The sequence below is a fragment of the Thamnophis sirtalis genome, unplaced genomic scaffold (genome assembly GCF_051295495.1).
Source record: "Thamnophis sirtalis isolate CommonGarterSnake01/CBP01778 unplaced genomic scaffold, rThaSir2_p1.2 scaffold_1, whole genome shotgun sequence".
In the NCBI taxonomy this organism is placed as follows: domain Eukaryota; kingdom Metazoa; phylum Chordata; class Lepidosauria; order Squamata; family Natricidae; genus Thamnophis; species Thamnophis sirtalis.
Genome location: NW_028261381.1, coordinates 112,570,346 through 112,586,625, shown reverse-complemented (window position 1 = coordinate 112,586,625; position 16,280 = coordinate 112,570,346). Strand labels below are relative to the sequence as shown.

The 16,280-nt window shown below is 37.0% G+C and overlaps 1 protein-coding gene across 1 annotated transcript in view; it reads right to left on the bottom strand.

Moving 5' to 3' along the window:
• Positions 1-1,065: 1,065 nt before the first annotated feature.
• LOC148049686 (cytosolic phospholipase A2 epsilon-like) overlaps positions 1,066-16,280 on the bottom strand; it is a 36,948-nt gene continuing 21,733 nt past the window's right edge. Inside the window, exons 12-21 of the mRNA XM_087722191.1 lie at positions 15,031-15,178; positions 14,286-14,422; positions 12,267-12,489; positions 11,726-11,840; positions 9,271-9,408; positions 8,181-8,288; positions 6,419-6,610; positions 4,635-4,801; positions 1,899-2,085; positions 1,066-1,280 (exon numbers count right to left, since the gene is read on the bottom strand). Coding sequence (XP_087578317.1) covers positions 1,066-1,280; positions 1,899-2,085; positions 4,635-4,801; positions 6,419-6,610; positions 8,181-8,288; positions 9,271-9,408; positions 11,726-11,840; positions 12,267-12,489; positions 14,286-14,422; positions 15,031-15,178 — 1,630 coding nt within the window. The remainder of the gene's footprint in view (positions 1,281-1,898; positions 2,086-4,634; positions 4,802-6,418; positions 6,611-8,180; positions 8,289-9,270; positions 9,409-11,725; positions 11,841-12,266; positions 12,490-14,285; positions 14,423-15,030; positions 15,179-16,280) is intronic.

The window sequence follows — 16,280 nt, the reverse complement described above, 5'->3', positions numbered from 1 at the left end:
TAACCACCTTGCTTAGCAATGGAAATTCCGGTTGCAATTGTGGCAATACCTGTTTGTGCCATCAAGTCATTTTCAACTCCTAGCAACCACCTACATGGATGATACATAGATAGGCCTGCCAATTGCAGACCTAGGCCTGTTTAAATATTTGCAAAGCTCGGGAAATACCATCTGGTCAGCAGCTACCCTTTAATGTCTGTTCTGGTGCCAAGCCACTAACTGGCTGACTTGTCCTGTCTCTAGAGCTTCACTCACCTTCACTCTCAATTTTTTCTCCAAAGTAAAAAAAAAAGGTGGTGGAAATTAAGGACGGTTTCCAACCTTGCTATTTTAAAATGCTGCTAAGCCAGGGCTTGGTACATTTGGGTTCTTTTATCAAACCAGAATGAAAGGAGAACTGTTGGAAGTCAGGACAAGGAGCAACCAGTGATTTTTATTTTATTTTGTTTCTCAAGCAAGACAAACCCTATTCTCAATGCTGGAGTAGGACTGCTAGCCTTAAACTGTTTTGCCTTTTCGTGGAAAGAGTGCATCATAACTGAAAGGTTTATCCAATAATTGCAAGCTTCCAGTTTGATTACAGGGCGTTTATATTGCTAAAAAAGAAAAAGAACTGTACTTTTTAATGGGAAAAAAATAAAAAAAATTCAGAGGAAGCCTTAGGATTGCTCCGTAACAAGGTTCATTACATTTTCCATTCTGCATGTGCACAGAGCAGCAGAGTGTCTCCTGACTGTCATTCTCCATGCAAATAACTGTATTAGTTTATATTTTCAGACTTAACATATCAAAATTTCAGATGGCATGACGGGTGGATGTCAGAACAAAATCTACAATGCATTTAGCACTTATGAACATAATTATAGTTGAATATCTAAAGAGGCATGCTTACAACACTGACACATTGACAGAAATGCCCACAGGGCCAGGGTGATGCTGTGTCATTCTATGACACACTTGTTTGTCTTTAAAGTTCAATAATGCTTTGCTAATGTAGAAAGTAATTAATTTGAGATGTGGGGGGGAGAGACAACCATAATCCATTTATGACACATAGAAAGGAGTTTAATTCTTGCAGCAGTGCTGCCTTTTCCGTTCTATTGCTGCATGCAAAGCTTGAAAAATCAGATGCTGGTTATTCAGGATGTTATATTCGCTTAGGTTCACAAGCTTGTCAAAATCCTCATCCGAATATTTCAGGCAGTAAGTGGAATATGGAGTTTTGCAAGTAGAAACGTCAATGTTGCCACCAGCCATATCAGCTTCAGAGCGCTTCTCACCTAGAATAAATAACCAAAAATGGAAGTTTATTTTTATTATTGGCTTATTTCAGAAGGGGAAAAATACATTTGATGAAAAGTTTTTAGCATCTGGACTTTATTCTTTAACTCTAATCTAGCTTAATGAGAATGAGCTCATTCGATCCTGTACCCGTAGGCGCAATCTTATTTTTTTGCCAAATAAAGGCCGCAGTCATATAGCCTCTGATATAGCTTTTCAGGGGAATTCACCCTCTTCAGATTTTTTTTTCTATGGTCAAAGAGAGGGCTTCAAGTTCAGACAATAAAATTCAACAATGCACTTCTTCCTTTATCACTGCCCATTGGCTTCTGAATTTGACTGATCCATAGACTTAAAATCTTGGTGCCAGAATGTAAAGAGAGAAAAAGAGAGATCACTAGATATCAGTCAAAGTGTATGAGAAGATATGAGACTAAGAGCATCAGAAAATGTGTCCCTCTCCCTCACTTCACAATGTCAATGATAAATCTAGTCAATGATAAATTTTGCAGAGTTAAGAATTGCAGCTTCTTGCCTGACGATCAGAAGGCAATTAATATTGATAATGATGGCTAAATAAAGCATAGCTAGTTGCCTGACTACTACCAATAACTTACCAGGTGCACTATAATATTGGAAGGAATCATTCACTAATGGAAAGAAAACCAAGATGGGGCAACCAGAACCATCTGACTCATTGAAATAATAGCATTCTTTCAGCTGTTTCCTGTCTTCATCTGTTAAGATAACATTTGGAAATGGAATCCCTTGTTCTGTGTAGTATTTGCAAGCATCTTCTAGAGGCTGTGCTCATATAAAAAAATGAAAAAAGAGATTTTATGAGAAACGAAAGCAAACAATTCTTAATATTATTATATTGCACTACAATAAAACACCAATTATATAGTACCAGTTCAACAAAAACGTTTGAGTTTTACAAATCCAAGATTTAGAAATTAAATGTGAGACTACTCAACAGAATAAAATCATGGTGAAATCTTTGCTTCTTATAATCTCAGTATTAAAAACTGACCGCAAGTAAAAGTTGTAGTAATATAATACAATCATAAAAATTAACAGTATCTGATTTTATGATTTTATGATTGACAGACTGCAGGCCGTTGCACCTAAAAACGGAGATCAGGAACCTGTTTTCGCTGGCAGAGCACTTAGACCACCACAAGTGTCCCCAACATGAATGACATTGAGCTGGCCATGCCCCTCCCACCCTCCCGAGGTCAAACACAACCCTGATGTGGCCCTCAATGAAATCAAGTTTGACATCCCTGATTTAGAACATGGGTTTTAAAAAGTTAACAATGGATTAAGGGCTCAGATGGACTTGGAATTATAATTTCAAACTATGGGAAGCAAAACGCATGTGCAGCAAACAGGTACTAACTGGTTCAGAATCCATCCCTGACACACACAAACACACACTTTTTTTTGCTGATAAATAAATGAAGAGAGACTACTATAGATCTATTTCAAGTTATTTCGCTCTCATCAGTTAGCCATACTCTTACTGGGATTTGAACTTGGACTATTTTGCATGTTAGGCAGTTATAATAACCTCTGAGCCACAAGCTTTCCTCAACTTCTCAGCTGAGCCAGGGGAATAATTATATGTTTTGTCAAGGCACCTGGTAATGCCCAAATCTAGGAGGGAGCCAGTGGTGGGTTGCTCATCCCGTTCCAACCGGTACGGTTGGAATGGGGCCGGCGGTGTCCTCGTGCACGCGCACAGTTCACACATGCATCTTAGCACCTGCGCAATGCTCCAGCTGCTCACAGAGAATCACGCAGGAGCTGTATGTGCCATGCGCCTGCGTGGAAGCGCAGAAGCCTTCAAAGACCGGTAAGGAGTGCGGGCGGGCGGGTGGGCCCATCGGCATTCCCGGAAGTTACTTACTTCCGGGTTCACCGACCAACCGGTCCACGCGGACCACTGCGGACCGGTTGAAACCCACCCCTGGAGGGAGCATACTGCTTCTTTTTTGCCTTTCAGCTCCACCCTAGGAGCCTTCCAGGCTGAAATCATTTTTGTATTGAATTTTTTTGCTGATAAATAAATTAATGCTCCCTCCCACATAATACACACACACACACACACACACTTGAAGAATCCATTTAATTAAAAATATAAAGAAGACAGAAACAAAAAACAAAATGTTAGCAACCTCATAGAGAGTCCATTTCACTAGCGGTCACACAACGTTCTAGTAGGTTCCATGCTATCATGAGATCCCCACATTAATTCCCAAAGCAATATTTTCAGGGTTTTGCAGAGGCCACCCCCACCTCAGTAGGAAGTATAATTTGAGAAATGAGATAAATTAATAAATAATATAGTACTGGAAGCAGAGACAAGCAACTAATAGCAGACAATATTGTTTTCTCATGACCGGGAGCAGGAAAGTCTAGATTAATAGGTGTGACTGTGACACAGACTGTGACTGTGCAATAAAAACCCATCGCCTTTGTCCTTGTTTATATGTGCCTCACATGTAATATATGTAAAAAAGGAGCAGGGCTATAACTATGGCCCTTTCTCTCCCCGTATGGACACCCCTTACTGAAAGGGCTAATATCTACTCTTTTATTTCAGTTTTTATCTTTTAAAAGAGTAACCTTACTCTCATATGGAAGTCAGACTTATTGAGCTTTATGGTAGTTCTTTCAGAATGCACAAGTATACAATTGCATAAATATGGTATGTTTTCAAGTATGTCTGCAATATTTTCTTTTACTATTAAAAAAACCCACCTATGTGCAAATTCTGCTGAGATTGTTATATCTATTAAATGCATTGCATAGCTTCTACCACATATATCAGACATAAGCCCTACATGGTATCGGACCTGGGTACTTGAGAGACCGCCTCCTGCCAATTACCTCCCATAGACCTATTAGATCCCACAAATTAGGTCTTCTCCGAATTCCATCTGCTGGCCAGTGTCGGCTGGCAACTCCCCAGGGAAGGGCCTTCTCTGTGGCTGCTCCGGCCCTCTGGAACGATCTCCCCATTGAGATCCGGACCCTCACCACCCTTCCAGCTTTCCGCAACGCCATTAAGACCTGGCTGTTCCGGCAGGCCTGGGGCCTCTGAATCTCTTAGCCCCACTTAAGGGTATGACTGTTGTTGTTTTTTACTATGTGTTTGTCTTTTTATTTTTTATTTTGTATTCCCCTTCCCTTTTTGATTGTTAGCCTCCCTGAGTCTCTCGGGAATAGGGCAGCATACAAACCGAATCAAGCAAGCAAGCAAGCAAGCAAGCAAGCAAGCAAGCAAGCAAGCAAGCAAGCAAGCAAGCAAGCAAGCAAGCAAGCAAGCAATAAATAAAATCTCTTACCAATGTTTGTGAACCTGCACTGTAGCTCAAATGTAGGATGACATCCACTTTCCTCTCTAGCCTTAAGAGTGGTGGGCAACTTGTATTGATGAAAAAGCCAGCATCCACCAGGCCCAGGTGATCATCATATTCTGTTAGCTGATTGGGAGAACTATCCAATGTAGTAGCTGGAAAAGAAACACATTGCTTTGACATCTGGAAATAATGTGATTTTCTACCATTTAACGACATTAAATTCAAAGTTCTTTGAGGAGTTTTACTCATCCTTTCGGATGTACCAAAATATAGCTTATGATTTGCTGTGTGCTGAATATGCTCTTCCCTGCAAAGCAGGAGTGGGTTCTGGCAGGCACTACTGCCGGTTTGCTCGTGTGGGCTTCGTGCTCTTGATGCATGCCATGCATGCATGTGCAGTGCAATTAAAATTGTCCTGCACATGTACAGAACTGAAAAACAAGATGGTAGCGCCATAGGGCCAGTTCGGGGGCGTGGCAAGCCTGACTCGCTGCCAGTTCCAGCGACCCACTCCACCAAATCACTACCGGTTTGGTCAAACTGGTCCGAACTGGTAGGAACCTACCACTGTCGCAAAGGTGAGCTATTTAATTCTGAAATTTAAAATTTAAATTTAAAATTCAGCAATCACAGACCATGTGGTATAAGCAAATCCAGAAATTATTCTAGTGTGCCATGCAAAAAAAAATGCAGTGTGTATGTAGAACCAATAATTATTTAGGTTCTGGATGTATGTTTGTTTGATCCGGACCCTCCCCGCTCTCCTGGCCTTTTGTAAGTCTGTTAAGACCTGGCTGTTCCAGCAGGCCTGGGGCTGTTGATCTTGACTGAACTTCAGCCCCATTATAACTGAGTACATGTTGTGTTTTCTGTTTTTAAGTTGTACTGTCTTGTGTTTTAATCTTTTTTAATATTTTTAAATTGCTTTTATGTAAGCCGCCCGGAGTCCTTCGGGATTGGGCGGCATACAAATCTATTAAAATTACAAATTATTAAATTACAAAATTGTATGTTCTAATGATAACTGGACTTGTTTCTCTTTGCTATATATTTTTTCTTAAACTTTTTTTATTTGATGGTTAAGATGATGAGCTTATCAGCTAGACAGCTGACAGCCCAGGTGCAAAACTCAAGTGCAATGCAACTGAGTGAGGTCCCATTGCTTGCCCAGCTTGGGCCAACTAGCAGATTAAAAACATGCAAATGTTATTGCATTCCATTCTTTCATGCTGGCCATATGATGATGGAAGTGTCTCTCAAACAATGCTCCCTATGCTTAGAATTGGAGATGAATACAATCCCATTGAGTCAGTCAAGAATTGACAGGGGAAACCATTAAACTTTTAAACCTTATTATTATTTATTAAGTTTGCTGTCCATGTCACTGTGAGGCAACTCCACTTCTGGATCATAGCATAAAGTAACATATATAAATGATATATAACATTGTAACATTATTACATATTCCCACAACCTTTTTGGTGCGGTCCCAAAGTGTTTCTAAAATTTGTTACTCATTAGTTATTTTGCTTAATGCAGTGGAAGGGAGATAATATACAATATATGGAGCATAATCATAGTAACTGTTTTGAATCTGGGAAGGTATGGCCCTTGGCGTGCATCTGGAACCCAAATTCAGACCTAAACTTGGCAATGTATACCTCCAGCCTAAGATTTTAATCCCAAATGCACTCATTTAGAAATACATTTTAAAAAGTCTAATCCAAATGCCATGTTAATGACAGTTAGAAATCATATGTGCTGTTCACCTTTCCATCTATGAAAATGTGCGTCCTCCATGTAGCAGTCATGCATCTGAAAACCCTTCAGAAAATTGTGATACTGCGCAACGGCTAAGCGATCTGTCAAAACCCCACGAAGTTTCGTGGCTAGATTTCCAGATGGGACAAACATGCGGCTTTTTAGCTCATAGGGTTTTGTAGGTAAGTGTGGGTCTTCATCTGCAACAAAGCACAAATGATAAGATTTTTTCCCCTAATTCAAACATGTACTATCTTTATGAAAGAATTGAAGTTTAATCAAGAAATGAAAAGAGGCTTAGGCAAGTACTTATGTGGTAGATTTATTTTTTTTTAAAAAAGATGGGAGAAGGAAATTCTGGATAGAGATTCAATCCTGTGATGACCACTTGATGAACTAGAGACTAACCTTGTTAAAAGCAAAAGAAATGGATTTAAAACTGACTTATTTGATCAGGGTTAAAATATTTAATGTTTTCTAAAATTCTGGAAGCCCTTTATAGACTTTTTGCTGATGTTTGGAAAGAAATGACAACAATTTTTACACCTATGAATGCATAAAGGAGGGGAGAGGACAATGGAAATAAGTAAATCATGTATGTAAACTCATAACGGGTGGGGAACTATTAATTTAATAGTTTGCCTGTACTTGCCTGTACTTGTTTCAAGGAAGATCAGGAATCAATTCTTCAAATATTCTTTTTTTAAAAACTTTTCTTTTCACACTCCGTATATTTTTCTTTTTTTTAAATAATTTGTATATCTTTTACTATTGGAAAACTCTAATAAAAGTATTTTTTTAAAAGATTAGAGTATGTATACAATGTTGGTAAATTTTCATTTCAGTTTCAGAACAAGCCCGTATGTTCTGACAATAGAAATAAATTGGAAATATTTTCTTCCTTTTCTTCATGCATTGGCATTGTATGCACACACACAATGAATGGGTCTCGTACTGTGATTTTGTGTTCTCATCTTGTCCAGTTTGATTCCTTCTGAGCATGCAATTTGCATGCAGCGAGCATGCAGCGATCATTTCTGATCCATCTCTAACTTGACATTTTACATTTCTATCCAAAGACTAATAGCAGGTATGGCTGTCATGATATTAGAGTTATATTTCTCATTAGGTTCATTTCTCCTTTAAGACTACAGTACCATAGTGTCTTTCGCTAAGATAGGCTTATGGTTATTGAAATCATTTAGCAATAGCAATAGCACTTTGACTTATATACCACTTTATAGTGCTTTACAGCCTTCTTTAAGGGGTTTTACAGAGTTAGCCTATTGCCCCCAACAATCTGGGTCCTCATTTTACCCACCTCGGAAGGATGGAAGGCTGAGCCAATCTTGAGCCTGGTGGGATTTGAACTGCCAAATTGCAGGCAGCCAATAGTGAGCAGAAGTGGCCTGCAGTACAGCAGTCTAACCACTGCGCCACCAAGGCTTCCTATGTAAAGGAAAATATCCTCAAAATAACTCATTTCTGACTGAATATAGAGTAGGTTCACAAATGCTGCTAAGCTGTGATTTGTGTAGCTATGATTTACTGAATAAAACCACAGTTGGCTGCAGCAATTCCTTCCTGCAACACACCATATTTTACAAATCACAATGACTTAACCTACACAGCCTAAACTAAAAAAGACCCACATGAAGTGTGTGAACTTAACTATAAAATATCGTCAGGTTCCCCCACCCCAAACTGTCCCTACCTATATTGGTTTAACAGTGGAAATACAGACAAAGCAGAAGCAAGAATGATACTCACCAATATCTATAAATTTGTCTTGAGTCCAGTAATGCCAGAATTCTTCTGAAGTGTTAACTCTATTCCAAATATACAACAAGTTGAGTGAAAATATGCTACTCCACATGCCTATGGGGGAGGAGAATGATATCTTTACTGGCAACATAAAAACAGTTCCGTTGAGAATTGTCCTGCCATTCATCTGACCCAGATGAACTCCCTTAGTTTTAGTTTTGTTCCTTTTTCTCTAAGTACTCAAAGCATTATGTACAGCCACCTCTCTATTCTTCACTCATAACAACAACCCCAGAGACAATGATGAGTCTAAAGTCACTAAGCAGTCTTTCAGACTGAGGCTAGACTTGAATCTAGCTCTTCCCTTGTTCCTCATTTCTGATTTCTCCACCACAGAGACCTTGCCTAAATCTCAGTTTGGAATGCCTGTTTGAAAAATGGGCATTTAAAGAGTTGGAAACAGAAGGAAGTGATCAAGCAAATGTTTAATGAAATATTTACTACCTTACTATGTTCTGAATGGAAGTAGAAGGACACTCATACTCATAAATGTTTTATGTGCTAGGTTTGGGTATATATTCGTATGCAGAAAGCTAGGACACTCATACTCATATTATCACAAATAAATAAATGTCATCATTTCTTCATTGTCATAGTTACCTAGAGGGATCTATGTTTTCAGCCTGTATTTTCTTTTGGAAGCTTATGTTATTTGGTTGAATCTGACTTCAGAATAAAGCCAGAAGTCTATATTTCCCTTGTATATCTCCCTCTCCTCGTCCTCTTTCAAATTTATTTGCTGCCCATCTTAAGATTCAAGGTGACTTGATAATTAATTAATTTTGCCCAAGATCTAAACAAAAAGACTGGTAGGCTCTTGTTAATTATCTTAGAACAGCCAAGAGTGGCAATGTATGGTCCTCCAACTCTCTTCATCCTTTACCATTGACCATATTGTTAGGCCTAATGGAGTTCTACAACATCTGCAGGACTTGATGTTGACTGTCCTTGAGCTCAAGAATCAGATCAGAGACCATCCCATGAGGTGCTAAATAATAATATGTTGATATTTCTATCAGATAATTGATCACATCACCATGAAGATAGCACAGCCGGGTTTCTGGAAGCTTCTTTATCAGGCGGCCCATGAAAAATTCACTTCCAAAGTCCTCAGGAGGCACAAAGGCTCCATACTTCAGAAATCCCACCTCATAGGGTGTAAATTCTAGCCATTCTGGGGAAAGAAGAAGAAAAAATAGTACCTGAGCCTCCTAATTGTAAACAAGTGCAAACAAACCTGCAATGCAAAAATAATTTCCATTGTGCAAAGAGGGACATTTGGAGAGAGAAACCTAAAATTATCTACACACATTTTCATTGATCACCATCCTGAATCATCTTGTTGCATTGACTGCATCCAAAGAATTGTAGCAGAAGACAAATATACTCTTTCAAGTCCTATGGGAAATTCCAGAACTATATACAGTATACACACTGAAAACAATGTTACTGGAATTTGAGATTAAAATGTAAATAGGATGCTTTGGTTAAATATTGTGCTAAAACAACTGAAGCTTGTTTTCTTAATTCGGACCTGTCAATCTCTAACCATTATATCCCAACCATAGACTGGTAGTCAACCAATCTACATTACAGAATTATTATAGGCATAATTAGAGAGAAGATCAGCTGCCTTGAGTTTAAATTAAAGTTTAAATTAAAATGCATTGAAATGTATTTAAATTTTAAATAAATTTGAAGTGCATTGCTTTAATAAGTTGTTCGTTGCCTACAGTCACTTGGATCGTAAAAGCAGTTTATAAATTAAACAAATTAAAATAAAAAAATTGGTGGGATATAAAGCTTGCAAACAAAATAATGAAAAGTAAACCACCTTGGTTTTTAATTTGTTCTTGGTTCTCAGTAACAAAAGAGTATTTCTTGTTGAACCCAGATTTTTTAAACCCAGATTTCCAATGAAAAGGCTCTTTCCCTGCACGCATGTACAGGCAAACAGTTAAATGAAGGAGCTTACTGTTTATGAGAATACGAGATATATTTATTTGCTTAGGAAAGCAAAGGCTGAAATGCACACATGAGATTTTGTTTGTTTGTTTGCTTCCTTATTAATCAGTGGAACCATACCTTTCTGAAATGCAAATACACAAAATAATATTTTAAAACCTTTGCTGCTTTAATGCTTTGTCATAAAGGATGGCAGCGACAAAAAACTGAAATTATATGCCCAATTACTTAACAGTATGTCAAGAAAACCAGTTTTCTTTAATGGCTAAGGTTTGAAACCACAAGACTATGAGTTCTAGGCCCTCCTTAGGCACAAAGCCAGTAGTAGACTTTGGCCAATTTCTTTTTCTCTTTTCTCAGCCCTGAAAACAAGGTAATGGCAAACTGTTTCTGAAAATCTTTTCAAGAAAATTGAAAGGACTTGCTCAGGCAATTGCTAAGTCTGCACATCATCATCATCATCATCATCATCATCATCATCATATTCATCATCATGGTGGTGGCAACCCATATCAACCCTCAGAACCGGTCAGTTATATTCGTGATACATTTTTAAATGTTCAGTTGACTGACTTTCATGTTTAATGAATAAAGTATATAATCATCATCATCATCATATATTTTAAGAAGATACTGGATTGATACCTAGGATGCTGGTAGCAACCCATATCAACCATTAGCACCCGTCAATGGTATTTGTGACACATCTTTAAATGTTCAGTTGACTGACTTTCTTGTTCAATGAATAAAAGAAATGAGATGATGATGATGATGATGATGATGATGATGATGATGATGATGATGATGATGATGATGATGATGATGATGTAGGAAAAAATAGAAACAACCCACCATTTCGATTATAACTTCTACATATATCAGTAAAATGCAACCACAGCTCGATATAATGCATCTTCACATAAGTGGAACTCATTGTTGGATTTCCTGCCTTTAGTTTTAGATTACTTGCCTAAAATGAAAACTGCAGTTCATCCCATCAAATCAGCTTCATTACAAATATATATGGGAGATAGGATGAACATAAAGCAAAATCAGTCTCAATATATAATACACATACACACACACACACACACACACAATATAAATAGTATGTACATCAAGTAATAATCAGATATAAATATTTGGGGATATTTACTTAAAATTTGAATAGTTGGCTTTTGGATGGATGAATGTTAATATTGATAACACTGGCAGTTGTGATGCTCGATTTCTATAAGTGGTGGATTTTAAGAAAACATACTCTACCGTCATATAAATAATTTCTTCAACTTAAGCTTGCCTCGTAGTGACTTCATATCTTTATCTTTTATTTTGCCACGTAGTCTACAATTTACATCTTAACCAGGTTTGATTTTGCTTAGCTTCTTGGAGATCATCCAAGATTGGTTAGAGACTGCCATCTAAGCTAATAAGTCATTCATATTCTGTGTCTTCAAATAGATGTAAAAGCAAAACTCATTTTGTTATAATAAAAAAATATCTGTCTCTTTAGTGTTATCAGTCACCTTTGAAGTCTTGAGTGCTGTACTTGTCCTTGATGTTAATAGTTACATAGATGGGCAGGGGGTTTTGTCCATTTATCAAAGATTCTTTCTGCTCTGAAAGCTTGTGATTATCTTTCTAATTGTAAAGGAGAAAAAAAACAAAAAGTTATGGAATAGGCACCAGTACCTAACGTAAAACTAAAAATGTATAAATACAAGTGGTAAATTATCTCAATATTAAAGATGCTTAAAGCAACCCAGTATAGGATAAAACTAAATATAACAATTAACCATGTGGGTAAAACAGAAGATGAAATGAATAAAGGCATTTTTTACTCAGGACAGTAAGAATGGCATAATTGTGTGATATCACCTTGGGTACCTACAACCAAAATTAATGTTTTTACTATTAATGTAACAGAATATTTACTTTCAATGTTTATCAAATAGTGGTATTTGATAAACTAGCAATTGGTGTTCTAATTAGTGTATTATCACAACATAACTCTTTATATTTGTATAACAGGTTTTAGGAAGTGAAAAAGAATATATTAGATTTTACCCCATCATTTAACAAATACTCTATGACGAGTCCCCAGAGATCTATAAAAGTTGTTGGGTAGCCCTCCTGTTTCCTTTGATTCAACTGTTGATAGTAGTATTTCACACGGTTCGGGGTGAACATTTCCAACTTGCTTTTGGTCACTTGTTTCTTAGCCTCCTGTATTTTTTCATGTAGATCGTTCTGGGACCAGTAAGCATCCCTGTACAGATGTGCCATGGCCCTGAAAAGTCACAATACAATCAATGAGAAATATACCAAAAATTAAAAATACTTATAAATGTATAAAACAACACTGGGACTAGTAGCAATACATTCCTAATATCTCCACAGTGTTTCCTCGGTCAAATTCTCATTATGTTTATGCCAACAAAGTACAATGTGGTTTTATAGATATGGCTAGATATTAGGAAAATAACTTTCCATTGGTATGAGCAACTCAGAGTTCCTTTCACTGGATCAATTCAGTGAAAATCTGAAAGCCAGCAATAATACAACACATTTTTCAGACTTGCAAAATTGCTCTCTATGATGCTACTTATATTTCTGACATTTAAAGATAAAGACAAATGATAAAGCGTGTTAGATTAGATGGAAAACAACACTATCTTTATTTCTGTAACTAAGTAGTTACATTCTAGCAAAAAGGCAAAGGCTGTAGGCTGGCAGCGCTCTTTATAGAGGTCTGTCACCCAGTAGCCAATAGGTTTGAGGTATTTTCCCGCACCTACGCGAGCCAATAGGTTTAAAGTATTTTCCCGGAGTACGCACGGACCTGAGTGAAGCCTCTGGCCGCGTCTGTGCATACATAACAAAGGGTATTTGAAAACATCTATAAAGTTACATAGTGACACACTTATCTAATAAGATGGAAATGACCAGATTAAAAATACAATTTTAATTTTAAACATGTATAAACACAAAAACATCCACATTTGATTAAAATACAGAGATATTTAAAAAGATCATTGAGAAATCCTTAAATTTACATATTTATTGACAGACTGAATAACAGTGCTTCTAAATGTAAACAATTGCTAGATGAGTTAATGAAGGAGTTGACTATTTTTAAAACAATTAGGTGCCAGATTATGAGGGTACCAGGTATGAAACTGATCATCATATATTGGCCTGTCTTATCCAATTCATTTTTGAAGTGGCCCACAGGATTTCACAAGTTTTCTATAAGTCAAAATCATGAATGACTGGTCCCAGACTAGCAGTGACCAACCAGCAGAAGCCAAAAGTTCCTAGCCACACCACTTTCTCAGATTTGGAAAAAGTTGGACTGTGGAAGACCACCAAGGAAGTATGTCAATTTTATCTAAAATATATTTCAATGGATGTATTATGTATAAGAATGCTTCTGAAACCAAATGGAATATTTTACCATGCCATGGTGGCACAATGGTTAGAATGTAGTATTGCAGGCAAAACTCTGCCCACAATCTGGAGTTTGATCCTGACTGGCTCAAAGTTGACTCAGCCTTCCATCCTTCTGAGATTGGTAAAAATGAGGACCTAGATTGTTAGGATCAAGCTGCTGACATTGTAAACTGCTCAGAGAGTTCTGTAAAGTACTATGAGGCATATAAAGTCTAAGTGCTATTGCTATTGCTACTGCTACATAGAGGAAAATGTGCACTGGCCATTCTAAGAAGATACACAACATGAATATGCAAAAAAGTTAGCATGCTAGCATTTGTAGAGTAGTTGTGTATATGCATCTATTTGAAAAATGCAGATGAAGTTATTTGATGCATTAATAAATGCTTTAAATGCCCTTATAGAAATAAATATGCCAAGGAGATTGGAAGTTGTTGCACACACTGTATAATAAAAGCATATGAAAAAAAATAAAATGAGATTATTCATAATTGATAAGATGATATAAATATAAGAATGTCTACATAGCATTACTATAGACTTGTGTAAATGCACAGCAATGTTAGAAGTATTACCATATTACTTATCTTGTATTACATTATGCCTAACAATCTATCATGAATTTTCACTTACCATGAAGTTCCAGACAAGCCAGACATGTATGTTACACAATCCATAATATTCAGTTTTTGAAGTGCTCTGAGAGAGCCAAATGTTGTTGTGTATGACCTTGTCCCACCTCCAGTTGTCATGATTGCCACCACAGGAACCTGGATAAAACAAGGACATGGCAAATAAAAACTAAGCACAAAATAGAACCTGAATAATAAATATGTGGCATTTGGAGGACAAGGGTTAGCCTTGCATTTACCTGAGTGCTCTTTTGTATGTTCTACCTCAAATTTCTCAAACTTGGCAGTCTTAAGACATGCTGGCTGGGGAATTCTGGGAATTGAAGTCCAGATAATCTTAAAATTGCCAAGTTTGAGAGAAAACCTGAATATCTAAAGGAGATGTATGTATCCTTGGCTTTCAGTCACTTGAAAAAAGGGAAGTCGGGTATTTTATAACACCAAAAACAAAACTCACTCTGTCAGTTCTTGAGAACTTGTTCCTTCAAATAACAGTAAAATACATTTAAAGAAAGTGAATTGTTTCATTATTAGATAGATGTATATATTTATATCCCTTTTCTTATTTAAACAACCCAGATTGCAGTAGTAAACTAAACAATTCAGGGGGGGGGGGAAGATAAAGACACAACAAAGATAATCCAAAGGTGATAAGCAAATAGGTAATGAGTGGGGGAAAGCTTATCAGAAATAGAATAAATTTATTTTCTTTAATGTTAAGAAACATCTGTCAGCAACCCACATACCTCGTGATCTTGCAAGTCATAATCCAGCTGGAGAACCTGCTTCAAACCTTGAGCAACAATTTTTTTTCGCTTACACAAGAACTCTTGCTCTTGTGAACAGAGATCATACCCCAAGCGCACATCTAGGTCTCCTGGGCAGGAACAATTACTAAGACATAAAACATAAAGCTTATAAACTTTATCTCAATAAACAAGAAAACTACGATCACTTAAAAGTGTAATAAAACAAAAGAGGGTTTAAAGCAGGGGTGTCAAACTCACGTTGCCACGGCAGCATCATGTGCTTTATCGGAACTTTTCCCCCCTTCGCTAAACCAAGTGTGGCATAGCCAATGCATGATGCATCCGGCCAGCGAGCCATGAGTTTGACAGCCTTGATTTAAAGTGACCGATCACTCTCACATTCTATAAAATAGCTGCTATCTGTTCAAGTATTCCACACAATACACTGCATATCTCAAAAATACTTTTAGGTAGCACTCAGGTATAGACATCATAAAAGCTACCTTAAGAAGACTGACAAAATGGCCTCCTGCAATGAAAAGGGAATTCTCTCTTCACAATCAGGTAGAAAAAATTGGGTTGCCCTGCATTTAAACTAAGGCTCCATGGTGTTAACCTATAGTGAATGCTTCATAATTTATTATTTGATTTTAAGTAACATTCATAAGGAGTGGCATACATTCATAGATACAATTTGATATTACTAGCACCTAAACGAAGTGTCTTGGTGGGAGGGGTGCATGAATGTCTGCATCCAGTTTCTGCAATTCCCCCTCCATGAAACTTTCTTCTCTTTTATCCATCCTAAAAAAGTTTGATGTAAGGAACTCCAGACATGGCACTTCCTATTTCCTTCGGCAAGAAAGAAGATTCTGTATGTTCTTTCTTCATACAAAGTAAACCCAAAGATGAAAGAGGAAAGTGAGGTTATGTAGTAAATGTTTTTCCTCCTGAAAGTCTCTCTCCTGAGATCATTAACCTTGGATTAGGTCCACTTCCTGGCCATATAATTTTTTTAATGAAGATTTAACATTGAGTCATTCTTAAGCTCTGAAGGTGTTAGGTATTCATAAAATAAAATGTGTACTTATTTTTGTTTCAATATGACTCAGAAATTACTCTTCCGTTGATCTATAGGGGTTTCTTTCTTTCTTCTTTGTTCTCTCAGGCTTTTAAATATTTCAGCAGTTTTGGAAATTTAAAATATACAATTTTTAATTTGAATGTCTATTTCTTTATTTGATTTG